Genomic DNA, 27418 nt, shown 5'->3' with positions numbered 1-27418 from the left:
TGTTGTTTTGTAGTGATGACCACACAGTTGAGGGCCAGTGAGCTGTTGAAGTCTCAGTATAGAGAGTTGGCAAATTTAAAAGAATACCTCTCAATCTTTTGAGCATCAATCAGAGCTTCTGTAGGTCTTAAACATTAACCTGAATGCTGTGTGAAGGATGATAATGGTAGTCCACAGTTAGAATGGATTGAAATGGTGATCCAGAGTAATCAGAGTAATTTCTAAAGAAACCTCCCACTCCGGAAAAATGACTCTTACAGTTTAATCAAGTTCCATCTAATAACATAACTAATATACTATTTCTATGTTGCCTGAAATAGCACATGCAACAATTAACTGGCAAATGAAAGATTGTTTTTGAATGATTTTTCAATTTCACTGTGTCCATCCATCTATTATCTATACACCGCTTAATCCTCACTAGGGTCATGGGGGGCTGGAGTCTATCCCAGCCAACTTAGGGCGAAGGCAGGGGACACCCTGGACAGGTCGCCAGTCTATCACAGGGCTACACTTAGAGAGAAATGACAGCGAATCACCAATTAATCACTTAGAATCACCAATTAACCTCAACATGTTTTTGGACTGTGTGGGAGGAAGCCGGAGAACCCGGAGAGAACCCACACTGCACGGGGAGAACATGCAAACTCCACGCAGAAAGATTCCGGTGCCCCCACCGGGACGCGAACCGGCAACCTTCTTGCTGCGAGGCAACAGTGCTACCAACTGCGAGATGTAGTGAAGATGTTATGGCAGCACATAATTTCCTAACTCCTTACTATTCGTTTTTCCTTTAATCTGTCACCCATGTGTATACATAATTGTCTTGACCCAAAATCATGCAGAGGAAATTAAAACATAACTTTTATTCAGCTCTGGTTGGTGCCTGCAGATTTCCTAAACTTCCTGTTTGGAGATATTTTATGTAGGTACATTATTCTGCTGTGTCAGAAATCTGAATTTTAAAACTCGGTGGGAACTACACCCTTGTGGACAGTAAAACCCCAGAGGCCTGTTATACTTTTTCAGAAAGGCAAATATAAGGAGCAGTCACTGGAATAAGTTAGTGGAGACGAGGCGAGCCCATCAGCGGCAACAGTGCTTTGACCAAGACGTAGGCTGTGAGAGTGTCTGAGTCTGACCTACTAATGCTCGCTGCAGGTATAATAGTCTCTCCTGTGTTTGCGTCTCGCTGTCATTCTGCTCTCCAAATATGGACTCAGTGAGACAGACAGAGACCAGCCTGTGCTGCGTCCCATTTCCTGCTTTCACTCCACCTTTTAAAAGTACATCAGACCCAACGTCCCAGTACTAAACTGCACTTTGCCCTCGTCTCGCTCCAACCGGAGATGCTTCAGAGCTGCATCTGACATCGAGGGCTACTTATAACACCTTGCAAATAGCTGAAGAAAACAGCAGAGTGCAGCGAAGCAGCATCAAACAGGATGCGATCGGCTGTTACACAACACAAGAACTTTGAGACAGCACACACGCACAACAGTCTGAGCTTCAGAGCAAGTAAAAACATGTGGCGCAACTCTTCTTCAGCATGCCGAGCTTTGGTTCAGCATCTGTTTCTGGTCTTATTAAAGCAAGATAACCAGAGGAGACTAATGCATGATGTGCTGGAGAAGAGTTGTGCACTGGCTTTTTAATTAATTCTCTCTCTCTACAAATTCAGCGTCTGGCTTAACAGTTTATGATGATGAGTCAATTAAATTAGAATTTATGATTCACAGAGGAGATTCTTCCTCTGCATTTGGCCTACCTCAAGGGACAAGACTGGCAATATTTTATAATTTTGTTATTGTGAACAAATTGATGCCTCTGTACCTGATGAAGAGCCAGTTGTATTGAGTCGCTGTGAAACTAAGAGTAATTATGTTTATTAGACTCATCACCTGAAGACTGGAAGTAAAGGTGTTTTTCACATTGACTGGTACTCAGTGGTCCCTACTGGAGACATAACCTCTAAAAACAGGTCACAAATACACTGTTTTAGTTTTAACCCTCTGAACCGGTGGATTTAAGAAGAACACCACAATTGCACCATTATCAGAGCCAGAAACTGTAAAAGACGAACTAATCATCAGATTGTCTACTTTCTTACTTTCCTCTGTATTTGTTGTGTGTAATTTTTGGTTTCTTCTGGAAAATTAAGGAAATCTAAGCTTGAAATCACAATGTTTTGTTCTACACGTCTCATTTAAATTTTCACCAAAAATGACAAGTTCTCATAAAAAATCTAAAATTCTGCAATTAGTGACTCAGTCATTAATAACAATCACGTAAACAAAATGTAAAACATTTTAAATATAAAGTAGTAAAATATCTTTAGCATGTAGAGCCTTCATTTTTTTCACCATTGACAACACCTGTAGGAACTTGCTGTTGATTTTATTTTATTTTTTATTTTGGATTCCATTTTTCTTTTTTTTTGTGTGTGGTTTGTTTAAGACTTATGGCATTATGACTTAGCTATCCTGCACAAAAGACATATTTGAGTTATCTCTACTTGAAGTCGTGGTTGTGCTGTTTTCACAAAGCTGCAGGATTTTATATTGAAGTGAAAAATGAGTTTGCAGTGAGTACAAATGTGGCAGGAGCAGAAAACAAACGGGGTTCAGAGGGTTTAAAAAAAGGTGTTTTTCTCTCCTAAAATGGCTGGCTACTGTAGTTTCCGGCTACTTTGCTGGGGGACTATTTTCAGCAGAGGATTAATACACATTTGGTGCTCTATGGGGGGTATTTCCAGCAGCAAGGAGAGTGTATACGAGACGAACTTACAGTCACTAATAAAATACATACTCATAATTGAAGTTTCAACAGATGCTTACTGCAAAGTATAATCTGTACGTCTTTACAGATGTGTTATATACTGAAAGTGGATCAGACATAGCATGACGATCATGTTAATGTAAATCCGTTGGCCCGTGGTAGATGTAGTATATCCTGGCTCACAGCTCAGTGTGCTTTGAAGTCTGCTCTCTGCCCTCTAGCGGTCAAACACCACTTAATGCAGGTTTGCGGGGGAGAACTGGGACAAAGCCCTGGTGGCTACATGCCTGCGTATGTGTGTGGGATGAAGTGAGAGAGAGACCTAATTTGTGCGAGGGAGCGGTCTCATGGGCTCCCCGAGGACTCACGTGGTAATGGGTCAGCTCCATCTTCCACAGTCTTGTTGAGGTGGTGGATGGAGAGGTCAGTCTGCATGATGCTGTCTGCGGTGGCTCGGGCCAGAGCGGCAGCCAGGGAGCAGGGGCAGTTACTGTGGCGGGGAGAGACGACACCGTTATGAATGGGTCGGGGAAGAAAAATCATCTTACAGTAATCCTCTGTGGACGGCGCCCATCATTCATCCAGTGTATTTGAGTGACAGCAGGATCTAGGTTTAACAGAAAATGCATTCAGGGATAGATAACAGTAGGTCAACAGTGTCAACGTGTTGGATGGAACAAACAGAGCACTGATGGCTTCGCTATTCTTAGAGCCTTTACACAAACAAGTTCTGGCAGATTTTTTTGGCCGATTTTAGCTCATCACAGGTATCAGCACTGGCACAGTTGTCTTTTTTAAAATGTAAAATGTGGTACATATCTTCACAGTTCTTAGATTTATGCGTCCTTGTTGGAAATATTTGTTCAAAAAAGGCATTAATTCTTTAGGCAATGGCACAATGGCGATGCTAACATGGTGCCGTTTAGTTGGTACACTGTTTACTATTGTTCAGTTTAGCGTGCTAACATTTGCTAACCTGTGGTAAACACAAAGTACAGCTGAGGCTAGGGGTCCAACGATATGGTTTTATCAGGGCTGATACCAACGCTAATTCTTTAGAATCAAGGATACCAGTAACCAATATTTGGAACCAATATACATACGCAGTAAAACACAAAATTTTGGTGTCAGAATTTGTGATAACTTTGTTGAAATGCCTCTGCTTTCCACATGTTTAAATAAAACACACTTTCCAACATGTTTCCTTCAGTACTAATAGGATAATACTTACAAAAGGACAAACAACAGCACAAACACAAACAACACAAGCCTACATTTCCGGCTGGTCCGTATATTTGTGACACTGGAAGCTACAGCAGGCAGACATTCTGCAAAGCTCTGCGTAGCACCAATACAGCAGCATGTTTTGGCCTTCATACTGCTAGCAAGGTGACATCTGAATATCCGTAAATTTATTTTACAGTTTATCGTGTGCAAGTGGAATATTTGGCGTAAGAAAGTCCACAAGAGAGTAAACCCCGCCAAAAACCTGTTGCATTTTCTGAAACATTACCACAAAGCTGAAAACAGGACTGTTTAAATGCAAATAATATCCCTGGGAAAAGAATACTTACATACATACATACACCCTTTAATCATTGCACACTACATTAGAAACTTTTAACTGTGTTCTGATTTTCATGTGGGCCCCGGATACCATATGTGAGCTGGACAAAGCTGGAGCCAGCATCTGCCTTGGAGAATGTGAAAATGATATAACACAGAGCTGTGTTCAGCGCAGCAGTACATCACAACATCTGGCCAGATGTGTGCGTGCTGGAGGAGGTGGGCCTGTTCTTAAGGTTAACAGGAGTTGGGGAGGAGGAAGAGGAGGAGGAGGAGGAGGAGGAGGAGGAGGAAGAGGGGGTCGTTTGAAGGACTGAAGGCTCGCTGTACATGAGTCACCAACATAACTAGGCCACCTCCAGATGCAGGTAACCATGGTAACCCAGCGTCTACATGTTCTCCATCACACTCAAATTAAGTTTAAAATAAACCTGAACTGAGCTGATGCTAGCTTATTGGATTCGAAATGAGGGAGCGAGGGCAAAGGTTTGCATCAGTGCTGTGAAAAAGCAAATTAAAGAACTGTCAGGTTATTTATTTTTATTTATTTATTTATTTCTTATGTCTGTCCTGGACAAATGAGATCATCTGATCTGATGATCTGCTGCCAGTGATACCTCAAACCTTTTACACTTGATGTTTGTACAGAAGAGCAAACTTCAGGCAGGAGCGATGTGGAGTTTAGGTTTTGCTTTCATGGTTTGTTCATGAAGTGATTAAAAAAAACTGGCCAGTTTATATGTAAGCAGGTCGCAATCATAATTAAAATCAGACTACAATTGTTGGTCTATGCATTTGGAGGTGATACATTAACTGAGTCAACAGGTGGGAGATAAGAAGTGTCTAGAAAGTACTGCACCAAAACTCACGAAGTAATGAAAGGTGCTTTTCAGACATAGGGTCTGTAACTTCTACTGCTTCATCAGTGTGTTAAAGTGACACCATTCTTTTATTCAGACATAATTTTTACTTAAATGTTCCTCACTGCTTAATTCAGAAAAACCTACCACAGAGATGGGAAGAGCCACATAAAAAGTTGGACAGAACATTCAGTGATGCATAATGCATAATAATGCTCCAATAAACAAAAGACTGACTTTTAACTAATAGCAAGTTCATCAAACTGTCTAAAAAAAATAGTCTAGTTCATTTGTTATTTCATAAACGCTGAAAATTCTGTTCATTTGTGATGATAATTTGTCCAGCTGCAGCAAATTAAAATGTATTTTCATTGTTACTCAGCTACCCGTTGCCACATTTTGGTTATTATTTTAATGATTAGGTCACACTCTTTGTATATGTAGTTATGGGGACGCATCCAGACGTCTAGTACAAAAATCCTGTTATGAGATGGTGAAACTGAAAAATCTCCAAATCAAATAACCCTACTTCTTAAAGATGATCTAATCCGTCCAAACCCTCAGTAATCACTGCTGTTGATTACTTCCTCAGAATGTTTGGCCACACTCTGCTGCGACTGTTCTTAGAGCGCCACATATTTTCACAAATACAGTCATACACATACAGTTCATACTAATTGAAAATGTTGCAGCGGGCCCATTGAATCCTCAAGGTGCTCTCTGTTGGACACTTGAAACACAGTACTCACTGCACTGCATTTAATTTGCCCATAATAAATGAGATGGGGATGGCTGAGTGCAACACAGGGACATATTGTACAATTAAATACTCTGAATTCAGTGCGAAAGGGCCTCTGTGGCTCATATGTCAAATAACACAGGTTTAATCAATGAAAACTTGAGCCAACAGCAGCCAGCCTCAACTAATGAATCCAGCTCTGCTCTCGCTAACAGAGAAATGAGCTCATTTTCATGTAAGATCCAAAAGGCTGCTTAACTGATGTGGTTGGACATGTAGCCTTTCAACAAATATATGAGAGAAGAAGTAATTAATACATTCACTGTCACCGTGTCCCAAAATGGTTATGTTTAGCTTCATGTGACAAAGGCCGCTTGCTGCAGCAGTTACTATGACGAGTGCAAAGGAGGCAGGAGGTCGAGTGATCTTATTAAAGAGGCACAAAGTCTCAAACTAAGAGGTCAGCTGACCTTATTATAGACACACAGTCTGAACTGGAGGAGGTCAGGGTGGATAATTGGGTCAGCAAAACGTCTGACTTCATCATAAGAGCCTGTTGTTTGTTTCCTGTTTACAACCATCAGTCAATATTGTTTTTTAAGCATGACCACAGTGTGTTTATAACCCTAACTACTTGTCCTCTAACCTTAATAAAGCCCTCATTTGAACCAAAACCGTGACATTTCCCTCAACCTGACCAAGTCGTTTTTGTACCACAGCACTGTCACGTCAGAAAACTGTGATTTTTGAAGGCCCCAGTAAACTATATATTTTTTGCTAAACAGATAATACTTCCATGTGTTATTCTGTCGGGTATGAACCATTGACTGTATATGATAATGCTCCGTCATATGTAGGATTTCTGAACAGTAGTTTGGAAACTTCGTCTGCCTGTCACTATCTTGGCTCACAACTTCTGGTTGTTCTAAAAATGAGCAAAGACGGGAAGCATGAGCAGAACTGAAGCCTGTGGGCCGTGAACTGTCTTATGACGGCACCCAGCTGTCACTCAAAGAAGCCACGCCCTTATTATGCATAACTTTAAGCCTTAATACAATTTAACTGGGTGAGTTATATAAAAATTCGTCCTTGTACAATCGTCATAAAAATTAAAATTAGCTACAAAGACCAAAACTGTTCTTTGTATTAGGCTGTAAACATGTTTATTGCTGTTGTAACGTTGGAAATTTTAACAAGGAGGCTTATAAGGGTTGACTTGCTTTGGGAGCCTCAAGTGGACATTTGTGGAACTGCAGTTTTTGGCACTTGTGTGTTGGCTTCACTTTTCAGCTCCTGAGGTTGCCTCTTGCTGTGGTCAAATGTTCATTAGGTTGTGTGGGTGGATTCTGTGCAATTTAAAAATTTAGTGACACCATTATATCCTTCTTACCTGCTTAACCTTATTTTATAGTGTGTGCTATAGTAATACTTTGTTACATATTGACCTTTTCAAGTTAGGAAGACTGCTGTAAATAAACCAACACAGAGGTAGTGTTGGGAGTAACACTTCCCAAATCTCAACAATTTGAATTGTGGACATTAAAAGTCCCATACTTCCCATATTTCCATGAGAATGTTGTCCAGGAGAGTTTTTGTCCTCAGATCCAGTAGCTAGTTGAGCTCTAAGATGGCTGTTACTGACTTGTCTTGCACCTATTGAACTGTAGGTACTTCAACATTTGGCAACTTTCCACAGCAGGATTTCGAGGCAGATGGGAAGTACGAAAATATTTACATGAACTGCCCCGCAATGTGCAGTTTCAGCCTTTCTGTTTCCATTGTGATGTTAGATCCGACAGCTTCAACTTCAATGTTAAACCTGAGTGTGACAAATAGTAGTTGCTGGATGGAACTCCAGTTCTATAAACATGTAGGAAACAGAACAGTGGAGGTTCGTATGTTAACCTGTATAATGAATTTAACGCTGTTCATGGCAATTTTAGAGAGAAAACGTCTGATACTCAACGAGGATATTAACAGGGCAGAAAAAAATGTTGGTCCTCTCTGAGTTTAATCCATCAGCATTTGTCCTCTACGAGTTTAGCCAACAAGTGTCAAGTCCCAGGTAGCAGTTTTTAAAGGTCACTCAGAAGAAGCTACACTGAAGTGGGTACTTACTCTAGAAGAGGTTCTACAGGGTCAGTTCTTTCTTTAGTTCTTCACATGCAAACAGCCTTCATGCTCCGGCAGTGGAAAACAGCTAGCAGTTTCATGTACTTTCCTCTTTTGTGCCGATAATTCCTGCTCTTTTCATGTGCTGGCCATGCTAATTGCGCCCAATTAAGATGTAAGCGAATGTTTGTGGCGTTGGCTTCCACCTGTGCAGAGCCTGCGCTTAATTGTGCTACATTCAGAGAGATTTTCCCCTCAATTACAAGCTTGTTGTTTTATTATGTCCACATTTAATTTAAGCACGTTATAAGCTGTTTATATGGCTGTGCACTCACTTATATGCAGCGTTTCTGTTTTAATTCAAAATGCTGCAGACACGCGAACATCCACACACACAAAAAGGCATATTTCTACACATCCTGTCGAGACTTTGTTTACAGTTCTACAATTCTACAATTCCATTTAGCAGACGCTTTTATCCAAAGCGACGTACATCTGAGAGCAGATACAACACAAGAAGGATCTAGTCAGGAGAAAACAATCTAGATAAGTGCCATGTTCAGCAATAAAGTTTCCTCACAGAACCTCTGGACTGTTGGTCTCCTCAGTGGTTTGCTGTGATCATCCTCTCAGAAGTCTTCTCGAGTTTGTGTTAGAGTTTGGTGTTTATTTTAGGATCATACTCTCAAAGCTGTTCTTCTGCCAGAGGATAAGAAACTAAATTCCTCTTCAAAGCATTTAATATCATGTAGTCATGGTCCCATCCACTTCTGCTGATAAATTTAAATTCTCTCTGTTTTTTGCTGCAGTTTAGTTAATCATTTTTAAAGTAGATATTACTTTTTAATTGAAAGATTTAAGTTTTTCTTTGTCACACATGACAGTAAAAAGAATATTTTTGGGGTTTTAGACTGTTGGACAGACATCTGAAAATGTATTCCTGAGTGCTTTGAACATTTTAAAGACAATTTAATAAAGATCATGCAAAGTGTGAAAATAATAATTAGTTGCAGCCTTGGTTTGTTCACACTTTCATCAAGGTGAAATGGAACAGTTAATAGCATTTCTTCCTATTTTGCATGTTATACCTCAAGTCTGTATAAGTATACATGAAACACAGACTCATGTGTGTCACATGCAGCCCGGAAACTAAGGTAGTTTTAGCTGAAGCTGAAGTGAGAAGTTGGTGAAACAGTTATGGCGTTTTTATGGTTCAAGTGCAGTTCAGTTGTTTGTGTGTTGTACAGTGGACATGTTTAATCAATCCAGGGAGCGTTTTTCCCTAAAGTGCCCTCCTGAAGTCAGCCAAAGTGTAGGTTTGTAAAATTAAACAATTACTGAACGCTTTTACGTTCTGTTTAAACAGAAATATCTCTTTTATTTTTTTTATTTTTTTTTAAATGATGCTACATGAAAACACTTTTACCCCTTTAACTCTCCTATTAACTTTCGAGTCAATTTGGCCCCAGTCAATGTTTAACATCTCTAAATAAATGATTGATATATTTTTTTCTGTCTTACTTAAACGGCTATTTACACATAAACGCGGGTAACATTTTTAATTATGATAATTTTGTAGAAGTTTAAATTACTGGGGCCAAATTGACCCCACAGATAAAAAGATGCCAGTAAATTGAAGGTAATCGGAGGGTTTAAAAAAAAAAGAATAACGGTAATATTTTAGGAAGCACAGGGAAAAAGTGTCATCAAAAGTGTCAGCTGCATCCACAGGATTATACTGAAATGTCACACAATTACAAGACACAAGCAGCTGCCACAGTGCTTTAGATTGGCATAATTGTATATATTAATATTTATTAGCACACCATGTAAACATCTACACACACTGTTCGAGGTCTACTTGTACACCTGCACACAGGGTCATTCTTTTATTACACCGTCGTCAACAACGTACAATATGTTCCTTTTCATACCTGCAGTTCTAACGTACTGCTGCCTCTCCTTTCTTTTCCTTTCCTCTCTCAATGTATTATAGCGTTGGAGAAAGTTGAAACACGACAAAATGTTCCCTTCTCCATGGCAACCGCAGAAACTGCAAATAACTTCACTGACGATCATCTCACAGACATTGTTAAACGTATTAAGAAGGCAACCGATTACTCCTTTTCGACAGAACATATCCAGACCATTTGTAATGCGGTTTTTTTCTTCACATTGCAGCAGGCTTTTATCTCTCATGAACTTTACAACAATGTCATATACGTCATAGTGATTAAATCCTCTCCTCAGATTTACATCTAGCGCCGATGTTTAACGCAGCTACAAGAGTAACCTTTAGGAAGTGAGGTGGACTGTGGAGGTGTGGCGGTTCGGTGGACGGTCATGTAACTAATTTTCTTGTCCCTCGTCTCAGATCTGCTGTTAACATTCACCTTATAATTAGTTGGAACTGTGATCTTTACCCGACCTTAACTAAGTGCTTTAGAGCCCTAATATATTTAATTTCTCTGACATTAATACCAGACTGTAGCTGACATATACAGATATCTCCTGGGAGTTGTATCAGTAATACTACTCTCACTCTGGTCCAGGCTGGAGAGAAACCTGTGGATGCTCAGAGCTTGGATGAGAGACTTTCATCTAAAGGATGAGGACGTATCTTGGGACAGTGTGTGGAAAAATATGTTCTGCTGCTGCACCAAACCATCAGTCAAACTGTAATGCACACCGGCTCAATTCACTGAGAAGCAATTAGCAGACGACACATCTGGGCTTGAGTATCCAGCAAAACCACACGAACTGGTTTTGCTTTTCAGACTTGTCTTCCCATGTGTTACAGTTTGCATAATTTGCTCAATCTATTATAATGAAACAGTCTATGTGAGAGAGCAGGGGTGGGCGGTCAGTGCAATTATTTGCACCAGGCATTTGGTTCGATATTTGCAAATAATGATTCGTTTACACAAAAAAGGCACTGGACATCAAGGATTTTGCAGAATCAGACATCGACATCTTTTGGGTGTTTGCGTTTATGCCTCGTATTAAGCTCACCAGGTTGCCCGAGACCAGTTTAAGCCGGTTCAAAAAGCTCAGCATTGTGCTTAAAGATGGAAATGTTTCAAACTTCTGTCATTATGGACATACTACACATCAGCTTTCAACTGTTTCATAGAAAGTCACTCGCTCCCACAAGTTATGGCCTAGAAGTCTCGATTTTCATACTAGTGTGGTTGACAGGATCTAAAACGTGTGTGGTGGTTTGCATAATTCTGGCATAAAGCATGTCTTGGTATTTGCTATTCTAATTTGAGTTTTTACACACGAGAACAGAGAAGCACTTTTTTTGAGCTGTTTGAACTGATGTAGTCCAGGTTGTGTTATAGCCACACAGCACAGAAACAAGAGGAACAAAGACTCATATGTGCATTTTAACATTACAGTTCTTCTGTAATAAGGTTTTCTGTCCGCTCATACCACAGAGGTAAGATTTCATGAAAAAGACTGGCTATCAAAGAGATTAATTAGTGATGCTGCAGTTTTCATTCTGCCTACATTATGATCTTAATATGCAAAGCTGGTGGGCTTCTAAGAAAACAAAGGACATTTTAAGTTAAGGGCAGCTACACTCCTGCAGGAGGTGCAGGGTGAAGTGACACTGACATGGTGGTTCGTTTCACAATAACGTCTTCGTTCTTTGAGTCTGTGCGTGTGAACTGCCAGATTGTAGTGCAGCCAGCAAAACACAACACAAAACCGAGGTTCCCCCACAGCTTCACAGAAACACTTGCATGTTATCCTCCTGTGGCGCTGCTGCCTGTGGGCTTCATCAATAAACACTTGCAAAAGGCAAACTCAAGTAGAAAGATGTACAAAAAAGAGAAGTGCAGGTTGAGCACACATCCCTTCTTTCCTCAAAATAAGATCTGCGACATCTTTCATCAAGTTTGCAACACGAGATAATTTCCCTTTGACATGTTTCAAAACAAACAACATACTTGTAACTTGCTACCGTTTGTGAGTGACAATCATTTGTTAAGCGGCGGCTGCTGCCACTGTTTGCGATCTCATGTGCGAGTGGTGCCACGCTGTATTTTTTGGCACTTATTTTGGAGCATTTTGTTGTGTGTTTCTGTGTGTAACTGTTTGGAAAACTGCTGTTCAGTCATTTTAGAGGTGGGAAATCTCTAGTTAGAAAAACAACGATGGTCCAATCACTTCTATTGGAATATTGGTCTTGCTGAACGTGTTTTTCTTAAATGTGCACTTTTAAACCATATTCACTGTTTCCATGCTTACAATTCATTTCCTCCTATAGCAGAATCTTTTCCTCAAGTCCTTGATTTTGTTCTCAAACTGGGTCAAGGTCTGGAGACATGAGGAACAGAGTAGTTAAAGCGTGGCCCCATAAGCAGGAACCATTATAGCCTCCTGGGTAAAACTCTCCTTGAGAATGTGGACATCGTATCGGTGAAATATCTTGTTCTCGCTCTTAAGGTGTGGACCACAGGATATACTGACACTGAGTAAAAATCTGGCGGCAAAGTCATTACCTGACCTTAATCATCATATCAATGAGATTGTAGTTCGCTGCCACTATAAAGTAAAAAAAAAAACATCCTCGAAAAGGAGACCACTAGGTTAAAAATTATCCCAGTTTGTGCCCAAATAGCTCCAAAACATGAGGTAACTTTATCCATTTTTTTAAACCCAAAATAAATTAGTATTCTCAACCAGAGATGGAGATAACAAGCTCAGATTGTACTTTAAAGAGCCATGACATGCAAATTTCCCAGTTTAGAATTGTATTTGTGTTGTCAAGTAGCATATGTTTACATGTTTTAAGGTTAAAAATATATTTTCCTCCTACTGAACATTTCTGCAGCTGCTCTGTCTGAAACACTTTGTTTTAGCTCCTCTCTTTAAGGCCTCCCGCTACCAAAAAGCGTAATCTGCTGTGATTGGTCAGTCAGCCAGATGAAAGCGAGGAATCACATCTTTGAGTACTAGAACATAGCTTTTATGAAAGCAGTGAGGAAATTATAGTAGATTGCAAGGAAACTGCTTGTTGCTTGTTCAAGGGCATCCCAGAATAGCTGCTAAGCAGGTGCTATGCTAATATGTTACATGGTGATGTCACTATGTAACAGAAGAAAAGTCTTGACTTCAAATAAGGTGTTTCAGGCCAGCAAGGAGTTTTCTGTGGGAGAAAAGAACTCTTTCTGGGGTGAACTTTGGGCTTTGTATGTTTGCAGAGCTTTTACAAAAGGCTATTTAAAGAAAAAGGAAACCCCAAAAGCACAATATCTTTAACAACTGCCACAGGTGTATTGTTCATGGACACCATGATGTGTGCATGATGTTCTAAACCTGAGCTGAAATCAGTACCTCAGGCCTCAGAGAAAATTTTAATGGGGTTTTGTCAGGCAGTGGTTCACATTTTCCAATTTTCTTGATTAATCTTTATTAATGAAAGCATCTCTGCCCAGTTCACAAGCAACAATTAGATGCAATAAGTCCATAAACTGAGCCCAATGTTCTCTCCTTCACTGTACAAACGGCACACTGTGTCCACAAATCTCATAAATATCTATTCCATGCTCTGTTTAACAATTAGTGGTGGTTAAAGTTATTATTCTGGCATCTCGCCATCACTGGATAGATGCAGCGGAGGTTATGGGGAAAGAGAGCAGGAGGATGACGAGTGGCAAGGTCTGCCAAGAGTTGAGCTGAGGATTCTAAGCTGCTAAGGGCATCAAAGAAGGAAAGAGCAATGCATCCGCTGACCAGAGACAGTAACAATAGTCTTGGACAGGACATTGGAAAGGTCTTGTGTGCAGGATTTAGTGGCGGCTGCCGTGGTGAAGTTGCAGATTGCAGCTACAGATGTCCCAACCAAATTTTTCTGCCCCTGATCTGATCTGAGTTGTTCATTGTTTAGTCCCAATACCATTTTCCTTGATAATACACCCATCAAGTACATTACAGTTATGAATATCAGTCTTAATTTATATGTTTAACAAGCAAGTCTAAGAAAAAAAATGCATTTCCTTATCCAAACTAGGGCTGGTCCGAATAGCAATTTCTGTTCTCCGGATGTTCGGCCCCAATTAATGGCAGTATAATGGAGTAAAATGGAGTAAAATGGTTCCTGTGACTGATATGATTATAAGTGACATAATTTAATTGTTAATACTTATGTCTTTGTGTGTTACAGCTTTTTGAGGTGGATGTAATCTTAACTCTTAATACAGTATTTACAATTTTCTGACACACAAATGTGTTTGCTGGTTTTGCTGGACTTTTCCTTTGATCCCTATTTTTTATTTTTTATATTGTGATGTTAAAGAATAATTTGATCTCACTGAGCCTCAAACTGTTATTATTATCATTAAAAAGAAAGAAATTAATTGACATTTGACCAAACCTACGACAACAAACAGCAAGTATTACATAAAAACAAACACCCCTGTCCATCCTGAGACACACACAAACATTCATGGATGTAAAACAAGCGATTGCCACAACGCACCACATATAATTAAAACACAAAACATGTACATCCATTTCATATATTTTACATTTAGTTCATCACAGTTAAGTACAAATATCTCACCGACCTTCAGCTTCAATTAATGTTTCCAGATACTTTCAATGTTGTTATAACTTCTTGCAATGTTTTTCTCCAGAATAAAATTATGTTTGAGTCGATTAATATTCAAGGGCTCAGCCCTTGAGCCTTTTAAAACACATTTATCTAAACACAATAATCAGATTTATGATAAATCACACATTACCACCTGAAAAAACACAGCTCAATAGAATTACTTATTTTATATACCTGAAAAGATGCTTATTTAGATTCCTAAAGGCAAAAAAGCATCAAGCAAAATAAAACCATCTTATAGGTTTATTGAGGAACCTGCTAACAACAAGTCAACTCATCATTACTGACATTTAAAACAACAGATGTTGACCCATACTGGTTTCCAATAGAGACACAAGATTAGCATTACATTTTTTTCCAACAGGTTTAAATATTAAGGTTAAGACCCGACAATGTTATTTAGTGTATAAATTTATCTAACTTGTTTAAAATATTGAGGTTATGACTCTACATTATTATACGCTGTGAAATAAATAATAAAAGAAAGTGATTTTAATACAGTAAAATGGTCTAATTTTCCAGTCACACATTGTAAAAGGACAAATTACTGTTTGTTAAAATTAAGATTGTTGATGCAGACATTATTTACAGTTTTGTTTGTTTGGTTCTGTGTTTTTTGGGGGTCTTTTTTACAGTTAAAGTGTACAGTTAATACCTCTTCTCTGTAGTTTTACTAGATATTGTCTGTAACTTCACAAAGCAGAAACAAACTGTTCAAAAATAGAAATTATTTAACATTTTTCAGTTCTGAATATACATAACTTTTCTTTAGAATAATGGCTGATATGTGTAAAATAATGACATTTTCACAGATTTAAACAGTAAATATAATGTAATTTTATGGTCAATCACCATTTGCAAAAATACCCATTTTTCAATTTCTGCCCTTTTTTTAATGGTTACCATATAAATTATTACTTTATTTTGGTGATTTTCCTAGTTATTGTCTGTAAATTAACAAAACAGGGAAAATCTGTAAAATAGCAGTGAATAGTTAAAAATGTAAAAACATATACGCATGCGAAATTAAATAAAATGCAACTTATTAATTAAATGATGGCCCCAAACCAGACACAGTGCTTTTGTAATGTGTCACAGTATGTTGGGGTTTTTTTTTCTTATCAATGCTTAAATGCAAAATCCTGTAAAATCTGTAAAAATAAATAAATAAAAACTGTCACATAAATGTAGTGGAGCAGACATTTAAATTACATCAAAATCATAACTAATTACAGTACTTGAGTAAATCTACTTAGTTACTTTCCACTGCTGTTTACTCAATTTGAATTCCTGCTATCATCATTAACAGACGTATAATTATAAGGATCGAGTGTGAAAGTAAAATGGAGACAGACGACCTGTCCTTGTTTAGGTTCTTTCATCACCACCTCCTCTCCTCCATGTTTCCATTCATAGAAACCCACTACACTATCCCCCCTCTCTCTCTCTCTCTCTCTCTCTCTCTCTCTCTCTCTCACGCTCCCTCCCCTCTCCTCCCCTCCCTCCCACCACCACTGGCTGCCCGGTGGGGGAGGATGCTGCGTCGAGCCGCTCCGATTGGCTGCAGGTCACACAGGAGAAGACGCGACGCACCAATGGCAGCGCCCCGCGGCTCGTGCATCACAGTGAGGTCATGTGGAGCGGAGGAGGATTAAAGGGGAGCTTAATCTCAGTTCAAACCATCACACTGCACCGACACGACCGACGGCACGACAAACGAGCAGCGCCAGTTCTGTTGTCTCTGCTGGTCTTTTAATTCATAGACAGACAGATAGATATAGATTGATTTAAATTCCACAGCGTTCGGTCTATTTGTAAAAGCTGATCTATTTCATATCGTGTCCAGTAGTTTTTTCTTTTTTCTCTTAATTTTAATGTGTGAATACTTGACAACTGCAAATAACACACCCACGTGAATGAACGACATAATCCAGTGCAATTTGTAATACTGAGAACAAACCTGCCGCAGTTTTCCTTTTTATAGCTATAGTTTATGTGCATGACTTTTTTTTTTTGCTCTGTACCGGTGTGTCACTGTGTCCTCTGAGCTCCTGGTGGCTTTATAGAGCAGCAGAGGCATCCTGACCAGATTTATTTGTCCGAATAAATGAAGCTTGAGGTTTGAGAAGCAAAAAGGGGCCAAAAGGAAACAATAGTTGAAGTCATAGTTTTGTTCTCTGGTTGAAAAACCTGGGACTCCCTCACAATCAAGGTGTAACAAACATACTAAAAGAGTCTTTTGCAGGCTAAGAGGTTGTTGATCTACGATGTTTTGTTCATTCTTTTCAGAACGTCACAGACTTGTTCCTGTTATCTATCTATCTATCTATCTATCTATCTATCTATCTATCTATCTATCTATCTATCTATCTATCTATCTATCTATCTATCTATCTATCTATCTANCTATCTATCTATCTATCTATCTATCTATCTATCTATCTATCTATCTATCTATCTATCTATCTATCTATCTATCTATCTATCTATCTATCTGTACATAAACTTACTACACTCTTTTTCTTGTTCTACTGACTCTGTGTGATTCTAGATTGTTGTTGCTGTTGTTTTGTGTTCACTAATCGACTATTGCCATATATCACATTGTGAAGCGCCAGAGTTTTTATTCCAGATATCTCTAACTTCATTATGACCGATCAAAATGAAGTTAGAGATGTATGTAACTCAGTTTGGACAAGTCAAAATAATAGCTGCAGATGTCCAGACTGTTGTGCATGATGCTGCTAATCTGTGGCTTTATACTGGATGCTGGTCCAGCAAAGCAGCATTAGCAGAAGTAATGCTGTGGTGGATGAGATTGTTAGAAGATGCAGTGAAATGGAAAGAGCTCAGGATTTTGTGGACAGTGAAAGTTTGTTCAATTTAAGCCTTGTGATCGAAACTTACTAGAACTTTGGCCTCAGACTCCTTTGACATGGCAGTAGAATTGCTGCCATATGCGGTTGTGGCGTCACAGTATGTTTGAAAAGCAAGGAGCCTCCAACGTCGTTTAACTAAACTAAAAATCTATTTCAAGATATCTGCAATTCCATTTTGACAGGGCAGAATTCCATTTTGAGATATTTACAATTCTGACTAGTTCACCTTACTTCATTTAAGATATCTAAAAAACTTATTGTCGATATTTTGAAATAAGGTTAATTTACAATGTCTTCTACTAAAATATAACTATTAATAAGAAATCAAGTTAACTGTCAGATGGAAATGTTAAATTAACAACAGTGGCCTTCATTTTGTTGACCCTTCCATCTACCCCGAACTCCTCCCATTATGTCTCTGTAATAATATTTCCTGATTCTAAAGAATCAAGCTAAAGAATAACTTACACAAGCTGCATGTAGGTAAATTGAGGGTAATTTGCCCTTACTTTAACCAGAGCCCAAACACCTCATCATAACCTAAACTACGTCCAAAGTCGAACAGGACAGCAGCAACTATGGGAAACAAAATTCTAACATGAAGGAAACACTATCTGAAGAAGGATTAGAGTTTGACACAAGACCAGCTCACTTTTGGTTTATTCATGGCCTGAGACCTGCAGTGACCCATTAGTGTGTTTGGATGCAGGCTATGATTTGGAAATAATCTTACTGTTGGTAATTAAAAACATGTTAATTGCCTTTGTGAATATGTATCAGCTAAAATGAAAAGGTCACTCAAAGAAATGAAATAAACTGAAGCACTGTAGTGTCAAAAACACAGGTGATTTCTCTCCCAGTAAAGATGTACAGCTCCCTGACATAAAATACTGCTTTGGTGATGTTGAAACTCAAAGACATGCATTTTATTTATCTATCCATAGGCTTTATTTCAATATGAGCATAAACTATATCTTATTTTCTCTCTGAATACCTTAAAGCTTTTACTCCTTGTACTGCAAATTTTATACATTTTTGTCAAATGCTGTGTTTTAACTTTGTTGAATCTCCTCTAAACTGTTTTACAAACACATACTTGCCCTCAGTGTAAGACTTGTAAATAATGCAATCTAATTCAGCACTTCAGCCATGAATTCAACCTTCAACAGAGGTATTAATTAGGGCTGCAATTATCACTTGTTGATTAATATGTAAATTATTTTTTAAGAAATGAATCAGTTGTTTGATCAATAAAATGTCAGAAAATGGTGAAAATTATCAATCAGTGCTTCCCAAAGCTCAAGATGATGTCTTCAGTTTTGACCACAATATTCACAGATGTCCACTTTACAGTCATAGAGGTGCAAAGAAACAAAAAAATATTCAAATTTTAATGCTGAAATCTGATCTTATTCAATAAAAAATTATTCCAACCAATAAACTGATGGTCAAAATAGTTGGCGATTGCTAAAATAGTTGACAACTAATCGATTAATCATTGCTGCTCAAATATTAATGTAAATATAAGTTTAAAGCCGTGGTGCTGAAATTGTGTTTATAAACGAGGTGGACGAAACATTCGAAAGGTCTTCAAGGTGATGCGTTCAAATGTCATTGGTCTGATTTGACAATATGATCTGTTTACAATGACGTAAAACAGAAATAAGTTTTTAAAAAGTCTCAGACACTTGAGAATAGTTGGTATATGTGCTTAAGCATGACTTCAGTTGTTCCCTTTATCACAACAGCCGCCGGTGGACCTCAGTTAAAAATGAAAGCGCCAAGTGTGGGTATAAAATCTGCAGCTGGGTTTGGCGGTATGCTTGAGTCAGAGGTGATTACTGCTTCTCCCGTGGACCTCGGCTCAGTCTGTGGTTGCTTTTGTTCTCTCGTGTGGTCTCTGCGGCGGCTGTGTTTAGCTACAGTCATGCAGGGAGCTCTGACAGGCTGCTCGCAGTGATAAAACTGGAGAGCTCTGGGTGTATGTGTTAGCAGATGACTCATGCGTGCAGCCATGGTGTTTTGTTTTTTATTTTTTTGTGTGTTTTTTTTTATTTTTTATTTTTTCTCAACCATTGCTTTCTACAAGCTTTTTTCTTTCCTACAGAATTAGCCCCGGAGTGGAGCAACAAGGTTGTTTCCATAGCAACACAGAAGCGAGTGACTGACAGTCAATGGTGTCAGTCGTCCTGCTGCCAAACCCACAGAATAATCTCCCACTTCATTATTCTAAATATTGAGCCTTTTCTGTGCCAAGTGGAGGTGAGAGTGGAGATCTACGGGAACTCACTGGGCTCTATCGATATGTTCTGGTTTGGGCATCGGTCCCTTGTAGCAGGCATCCCTCACATTAAACCTGGAAGACAGCACAGCCATTTCTAGCAACACAGAGAAAATCCTCAGGCTATTACCAGCCTCACTTTGGTATTTTTTTCATCCACATTTCCAAGCGAAATGTTGAATTAGTGTGTTCCTAACAACTACGGTTATGTGAACACAGTATTCTCAAGAGGGCATGACGGGATTGCATAACACAATGTGTGCCAGGAAGCCTTAAATCGTGGCATTTTCACTGCTGCTTCTCCCTTAAGATGGCTTTCAAATGACTTTGATGAATTAATTTGTCTCCTCAGTCCACACACACCATGTGGCGCTTTAGTCTGTTACCGGGTTTTTTGGCATTTGATGGTGAGAAGCAGGAATCCACTGATGCTGCATCTAAACGGCTGGAAATCAAAAAAAAATAAGCCTCCGGTTCATGTTTCTCTTCCCAACTGAGGGTAAAACCTTTTGTTTTTCATTTTTGCTCAGACATTAAAATAAAAAACAGTCAATAATGATTCCAAATCTCTTTTTTCCCCCCCTGATACTACCAGGCTAACCAGTTTTCCATTCTATTTCTATATCCGCATCTAAATGTAATGTACTGATAAAGAAGGCTGATGCATTTCCCTTATTGAAAGAAAACTCTAAAGACTTCCCTCCCCTGTCTGTAAATCTTTAAACAACAACCCAGGACTATTTTGTTTCATTTGGACAAAAGGCTACATAATTTCCTAACACAAACGTCGGCAAACATTAATACATGAACTGAACCCTGTATCTGTTGCAGACCACATCCAGCTGACAAATGAGGAACATTTGGTGCTCTCGTGAGTGTTTACAGAAGCAAAGCAGAAGCCAGATCTATGCATTCCCTCACATATACAAAATGTGAGATACTTCACACGTATGAACATGTTGTTCTAGCTTGATTAATAGGTGACCTGAAGTGTTTTCTTACAAATCACCGTTGTTAAATAAATCTGTCTTGTTTTCCGACAGCGCTGTGGCTAAGGTTTGTTTTGGTGTAGGCACAAATACGGCTTGGTTGGAGTCGGGGGAAATATCAAGGTTTCAGTTGAAGTTAGGGGATCTTTGTCGTCATGGTTACAATAGTAAATACTTGGTTGAGGTAGGAAATCATAGGGAATTATAGTGGCCATGAGTGAAAGAACTTAAGTTGACTATCAGACGGAAACGGCACGTGATCAACAGCGAGTGAACAGTGGCCTTCTGTGTTAAAATCAGACGTTTTGCTGACCCTTCTATCTGCCCCAACCTCCTCCCTTTGTGCCTCCATAATATTGTCACCTGACTTTCTTTGCTTCTTTACTTTCTTTGCGCTTCTTCCTACAGCTATTAGTTGTCACATGTCATTTCTGAGCTGTCATTTTTCTTGGAATAGTCTTGTGTAACGATGGATGGGGCAGACGGAGTTCGTAATACAAACATAAGTCTAACTGCACTTGAACCCAGTCAGTTATTGGCAATTATGAAATTAAACTGAGCATACACCACAGACTGTATATAAAAAAGGTTTACAAAAGTAAAGCCAACATATCTCAGTTGCCCCTTTGTGGCTGATGGCAGTACAGGTCATAACACCTGGATGGGAGTGAGCCAAACTAACAAGATGGTTTTCATCATATTATCATGTCTTGTCATGTTAAAGTTACTTCAAGTGTTCATTTTACTGATCAGTTTGTTTTAAAATTATTTATTTGATGCTATAAAAAGATGTATGTTGCTGTGACTGACAGCTGGTCTGAATAAAGTAGCCATGAGTCTGTTTTAAAAACCAGAGCTCCAAAGATTGATTGATAACTTGTCAACTATTACATTAATTGCCAACTATTTTAATGATCTATTAATGGGTTTGAGGATTTTTTTTTTTTTAAAGAAAAGAAGCAACAATTCTTTGCAGCTTTTAAAATAATATTTTTTTGCTTTTGTTCCTCCTCTGTGACAGTAAACTGAATATGTTTGGTGTCATTTTGGCCACTAGGAAACATAATGCTATCGTGGACCAAACAACTAAAAGATGAATTGGAAATAATCTGTCATGAAAATAATGGTTAGCTGCAGCCCAGTTTCAAACCACTGAATGAGTTGTTTTGCAATTAACTGATATTTTGAGAATCTAAGGACAACACTGCAGTTATTTTTTAAAGACAAGTTTGTATTTTGAAGGTTAATTGATGAGTTGATGCTAACATTACAGGTAGACGTCACCTGTGGGTTTGTTAAACAGCGGTTTTGAAGCTCAATATAGTGGCTTCAGTTGTTGTTATTCCAAAAATGAGCAAAAAGACGGACAGTTAGTGGAGTCAAAGCGGGCCATGCTTACATCTCTGGGACATAAACTGTCCTATGAAGACACACAGTTGTCATGAATGTGGACATTAGCTGTAGAGACCAGCCTGTAATATCTAGTTCTGATGTGAAGTTTGGCATTTTAACATAGCTGTCGATTGCAAATGACTCGCCTTTGGAGGCAGCCTCAAATGGCCAAGTGAGGAAGTCTTTTTTGTACTTCTGCGTTGGCTTCTGGAGGTTCCTGCTTGGGGAAAATAGTTGATTTGAAGCGAGCTAGCAAAATAACTAGCATACAGTCAACAGTTCAACACAGGCAAGATTGTGTGTTTCTTATAGGCAGCGTTAAGAGATGCAAATTTTGTGCAGGAGGCAGGATTTCGATGCCACATCTCCACCCCCCGGTCACTACTGTGCAAACTCTGGTTGCAGACAAGGTCATCAGCGTCCATTTCCACAACATTTTGGCTTCACTCTTTACAAATTAGACTAAAAGGACATATGCACATTTCTGTCTTTTTTCATACACAGTTTTATTCAACTGGCAGCAGCAGAAAGATGCATGTGGGATCGACTCAAAATAAACTACAATGTATGCAATGAAGGAGCGTGTCAACCAGTGCAACAGTGCGGCTCACTGATGTGCTTTTGTACGACAACAAAGGAGCTCTCTGGCAGAGAAGAATGAGGCTTTGGCTACAGAGACAATACTTGTTAGGAGCATCAACATTTGCCAACAATAAGAAAAACACAGATTATCATGAGAGTTGCTCTTTAATAACAACATATCTACTGACAAAATTACAACTTTGTATTTGAGCACGAAACAACTATAATGACTTTTGGTGCACGGCAGTCGAACGGAAGATTTTTTTTGTACAGATGTGTTGCCTCCATCTGCAGCAAACAGTAAAACCTGAGCAGTGCGATTTGCCGACGGCTCACGACTAGCAGATGTCAACAAAAACTGCACGGTGTTTTGCCCTCTCAGCAGTTCTATCTCATAACCTGAGTACACCTCTGGTTGTTTTCGGAGCTGTGCTGATGTAACACTGCGCTTCAAACAGTGTGGAAATGATGGAGCAACTGTGACTGCAGACGTCACAGAGTGCTGCTCTATGCATTTGCAATGCCATGTTCCACTTACGATGAAGTGCACAATGTTGGCTGCAGAGAGGCGTGTCTAATCTGTCATAAAATTAGAAAAACCTCCAGAGCCACAAGACTCCTAACAGCCTACAGTACATCTGGGACTGCTGTGCAGGCTGCGGGGCTACTATTTCAACAAGACATGACAGTAAGTGGAGACTTAAAGGTGACACACTGCAGGGGAAGTGAGCCGTGCAGTGTCGCATGTGTCATGTATTTGAAAAAGGTTGTGTATCTGTTGTAGCTAAGTGTAGTCAGTTTCCAGATAAGCCTGCAGCCTCTGCTCAGCCTCCACAGAAAGACTGGGGAACTTACATGTAATTCCCTGTGAGATTTTTGAGCAGGCCCAGTGCTGCTCTGCACAAAGCCTTAAGGCAGTATTATGTAATCTACCAGCTGGATCATTGGTGGATTGGTGAGAGCCTATAGGGGAGTCACATCATGTCCTGACCTGAACTATCTCTGGAAGCTCCTTTAATTCAAGCAGTATCTCATAAACAATGGTGTTGTCTGTGTGAGTGAAGTGAGAAATTAAGTGTTGTGCCAAGACTGATTCACCAGCATTTCAATATCTGCTCCTTTTTCAAATTATTATTTAACACAGTCATATCTACTGTTCATTTTTCAATATCTTTGCCCTGCAGTTTGGGAAAAACACGCTTATTAGCTTTCTGGAGATAAGAAGATAAGCAACATTTTCTATTGTCTCCGCCTTAAGTAGATCCAGTTATTAGAGTCTGGATGTTAGCTTAGCTTAGCACTGAAAGCAGGGAGAAACAGCTGGTGTGGCTCTCTAAAAATACATATACTGCCCCTTTAAAGCTCACTCAAGCCCTTTTCAGACGGGATATTTATCATTGCTGGTTTCTTCAGTCTGTTAAGGTAATGGCGAAAAAATGAAAACAAAAGTTGGCATAATTAAAATGTTCAACCAGGAGAATACCTATTCCCTTTCCAATTAATGATATTTTTGATTACCAATTACCTAATAATTAGTAGCATGAACGAGTGAACAAGATTTTAAGGACTTCAAATCCTGAACTCAAGGTAAAAAATAAATTATAGCGCCAATTTCATTAAGTTACCTCAACTTGAATTTTGTTTTAATGAAATGAAAAATACTTTATTCATCCCAGAAGGGAAATTCAATTAATTAAATCAATTAAATCAACTAACGCAGAAATTTGAGTTTAAATTACAAACAAAATTAAGCTGATGCAATTGCCCACATTATTTTGTCAACCCAGTACATCAAAATAATGGTCGCAACTAAAAGACTTATTGAAATCAGTAAATTGGATTTTTTTTAACTTGACACTATGCATTTAATTACATGATGGGAATAGGTTCCCTGAAATACTTTTCAAAGTGTGTAATGCATACTGATGCTCTGGTGAACAAAAGATTAATACCACCAAGATATCCAAATAACCAATCACCTACTGTATTTATGATTCCCTAAACACTAAAAATTCTGTGAGGATAATATAACTACTAATTAACAGGAAAACAAAACACCTCTGTGATGGAGGACTCAACCTGAGGACAGCCACTATGTAATAAATGATTTAACTGTCGTTTGTAAACTCTCATTTGAAGAAAAGTACACAGTGTGATTTGCTGTTAGCTCCTGATTTATCCTGTCACCATGTCAAGGATATTGTATATATTAGTATTTTTAATATATATATATTGAATAATGAAGTTACCTTAAAGACGCACGTCTCTCATTTTGGAGACGCTCATATGGACCCTGCTGCTCTCTGATGCTGCAGCTATTTAATAACTCAGAGGAAAAACTCCTAAAAGCAACTGGAAGAAACAAACTAAACTTAAGCTATTGTTAACATTTTGTCAACACCAGGACTCTTTATCAGTGAGGCTCATTTAATTGACCTCTTAAGTTTGTCCTCATCACAGTAAAGTTACATTTTTCTGCACATTTCAATAAGAAACTCTGATTTTTGCTCTCTGTGATGTTTGCTGGTGCTAAAATGTGGAAATCACTTCACACAAATGGAAGTATTGCTGCTTATGTAAGCCTGTTCTTTCATGTGAAGGCTACTTTAACTTGTGCTAAGTTGTTTCTTGGTTTGACCTTGAAGTAAAAACTTCCATTACAACAAGTTCATTGAGACATGAAGCCGACACCTTCAGATGCCACTAGATTAACAAAAGGAATGCATGTCTTAAAGAAACAGAAGGAAAACAGATGAAAACAACGCAGAGCATGAAACTTGCAAGAAGGGCGGCTAGGTCTGAAAGTGTTTTTTCCCCGTTTTGTATTTCCATTTTAAATTTTTCTCAAAACAATATCCTCAGTGTTACATAACAAAGACACGAGGGAGTCTCCCAAGTAATGTAATAAGCCTTCAGGTTTATGTAATGACTACCGGTTTTAATTATTTCAGCTTTTGTTTCTCAGGAACCATGTTTTGTCTGTAAGCTTTAAATACTGCAACACTCATGACCCTCAGCAGGAAGAATAGCTGCTGTCAAGTGGCGGCTAATGAGGATCCTGAATAAACAAACAGATGTTGCCATGGAGAAGAAGCCAGTCAGAGGCGTGAATAAAAGCAACTCAAAACACTTCATGGCAGCGGAGTTGAGAACAAAACATGATGCCACACTCGCGAAATTCACTTACAACTGATCCAGAATTCCCAACTGAGTGGATTTACGCTGCAGTTTGTGTTTATATTTTCCTCAACAATGTGATTTTTTTCAGCTGTTGGCCGCCGTCAGCGTCGCAATCGTGAACTTTTTATCAAAGCAGCAGATATTTTCTAGCGCTGTTGTTAATCTTTTGATGGAACTGATGATTGAAGCAGGAGAGTTTCATGTTGGTCCAAGCAGTAGAGGCTCTCCCACTGAGAATTACCTGATGTTTTCTATGGGAATAATGAATGGGACTTTTACACGCAGTACAGATAACTCTCAAATATTCATCCCATTGTGTGTGTGTGTGCTCATCACTTCAACTGACCTCTTTAACATAATTACATTTGTTGTCATGTCTGTTGCTGATAGCTGCTTTGAAAACAGCTCACAAATGTACTTATTTCTCTGCACAGTTTTCCAAAACAATGTGGTTTTTAGCCAGAGTAAATTGTGTTGTGTAAAACTGTTGGTTTTTGCGTGTTTTGGAGGACTTGCTGACAGTAAGACAAACAAAATAAAGTTTATATATTATATAAAAATAGAATATGATATCAACAGGGTGCTACCTTCAGCCTCTTCATCTGTTCTGCTGTAAAAAACAACAGGCATTCTGACATTTCCTTTTTAATTGCGGCATTTATCATCCTTTATACTTTATCGTGACGTAGCCCTTCAAGGCTGTTAAAGGGGAAACATGTAGCGCAAAAAGAAATGTTACTTCAAGCCTCGACATGCCGACTTGATCTTATCCCAACCATCTGTTTTAACAGAGTATTAAATTGCTTAAAGGATGAAGTGTTAGTGGTTGTGAACTGCTCCCTGCATACCGACGTGGCCCCCGTTGTTCAGAAGACGGCAGTAAAATAAACTTAACGTCAACTACATAATGCTCGGCAAATCTGAAGTGAATTTCAAATCCTTATTTTGTACTTTCAATCTCAGCTAATTTCTGACATAATTTTATGAGCATTTTAGAGTTTTATGCTCAGCAGTATGGTGTAGTGAGAGTGCCAAATTACAAAAATAAATCAATAAAAGAATTCTTTTTTAAAAAGTGGAAATAAAAAGAAGAATAAATATTATAATAATTCATTTATTATTATTATCTTATTTATAACATTTTTTAAATTTGATTTTGTAATCATTTTTATTTATTTATTTTATTATTTTTTAAGTTATTTTTCGCTGGTTGGCACGAAATGCATTCTGGGATACTTGGTGTCCCAAGTCTACACAAGGCTGTTTCTCAATACTCAAGGAGGCAAGTCCCTACTTGAGTACTATTTCTTCTGCACCTGCGCACAACGACATTCCTACTGCACACCTTTCTCTGCACATCTTTCCTTTGCTTTTAAATGCTGCTTTAAATTAAATGTCGCTTTAAAAACAAAAACAAACAAAAGAAGAAAAATAA

General features: G+C 38.6%; 1 protein-coding gene across 2 annotated transcripts in view; it reads right to left on the bottom strand.

The window, feature by feature from the left end:
* The window catches only part of ppm1e (protein phosphatase, Mg2+/Mn2+ dependent, 1E), a 62426-nt gene that overhangs the window by 14315 nt on the left and 20693 nt on the right, over positions 1-27418 (bottom strand). For both annotated transcript variants that reach the window (XM_008285921.1, XM_008285922.1), the window contains one exon: positions 3147-3268. In XM_008285921.1, coding sequence (XP_008284143.1) covers positions 3147-3268 — 122 coding nt within the window. The remainder of the gene's footprint in view (positions 1-3146; positions 3269-27418) is intronic.

This window comes from Stegastes partitus, unplaced genomic scaffold (assembly GCF_000690725.1).
Source record: "Stegastes partitus isolate 25-593 unplaced genomic scaffold, Stegastes_partitus-1.0.2 Scaffold423, whole genome shotgun sequence".
NCBI lineage: Eukaryota > Metazoa > Chordata > Actinopteri > Pomacentridae > Stegastes > Stegastes partitus.
The sequence above is the reverse complement of the archived record's forward strand: the minus strand, read 5'-3'. Positions and strand labels throughout refer to the sequence as shown.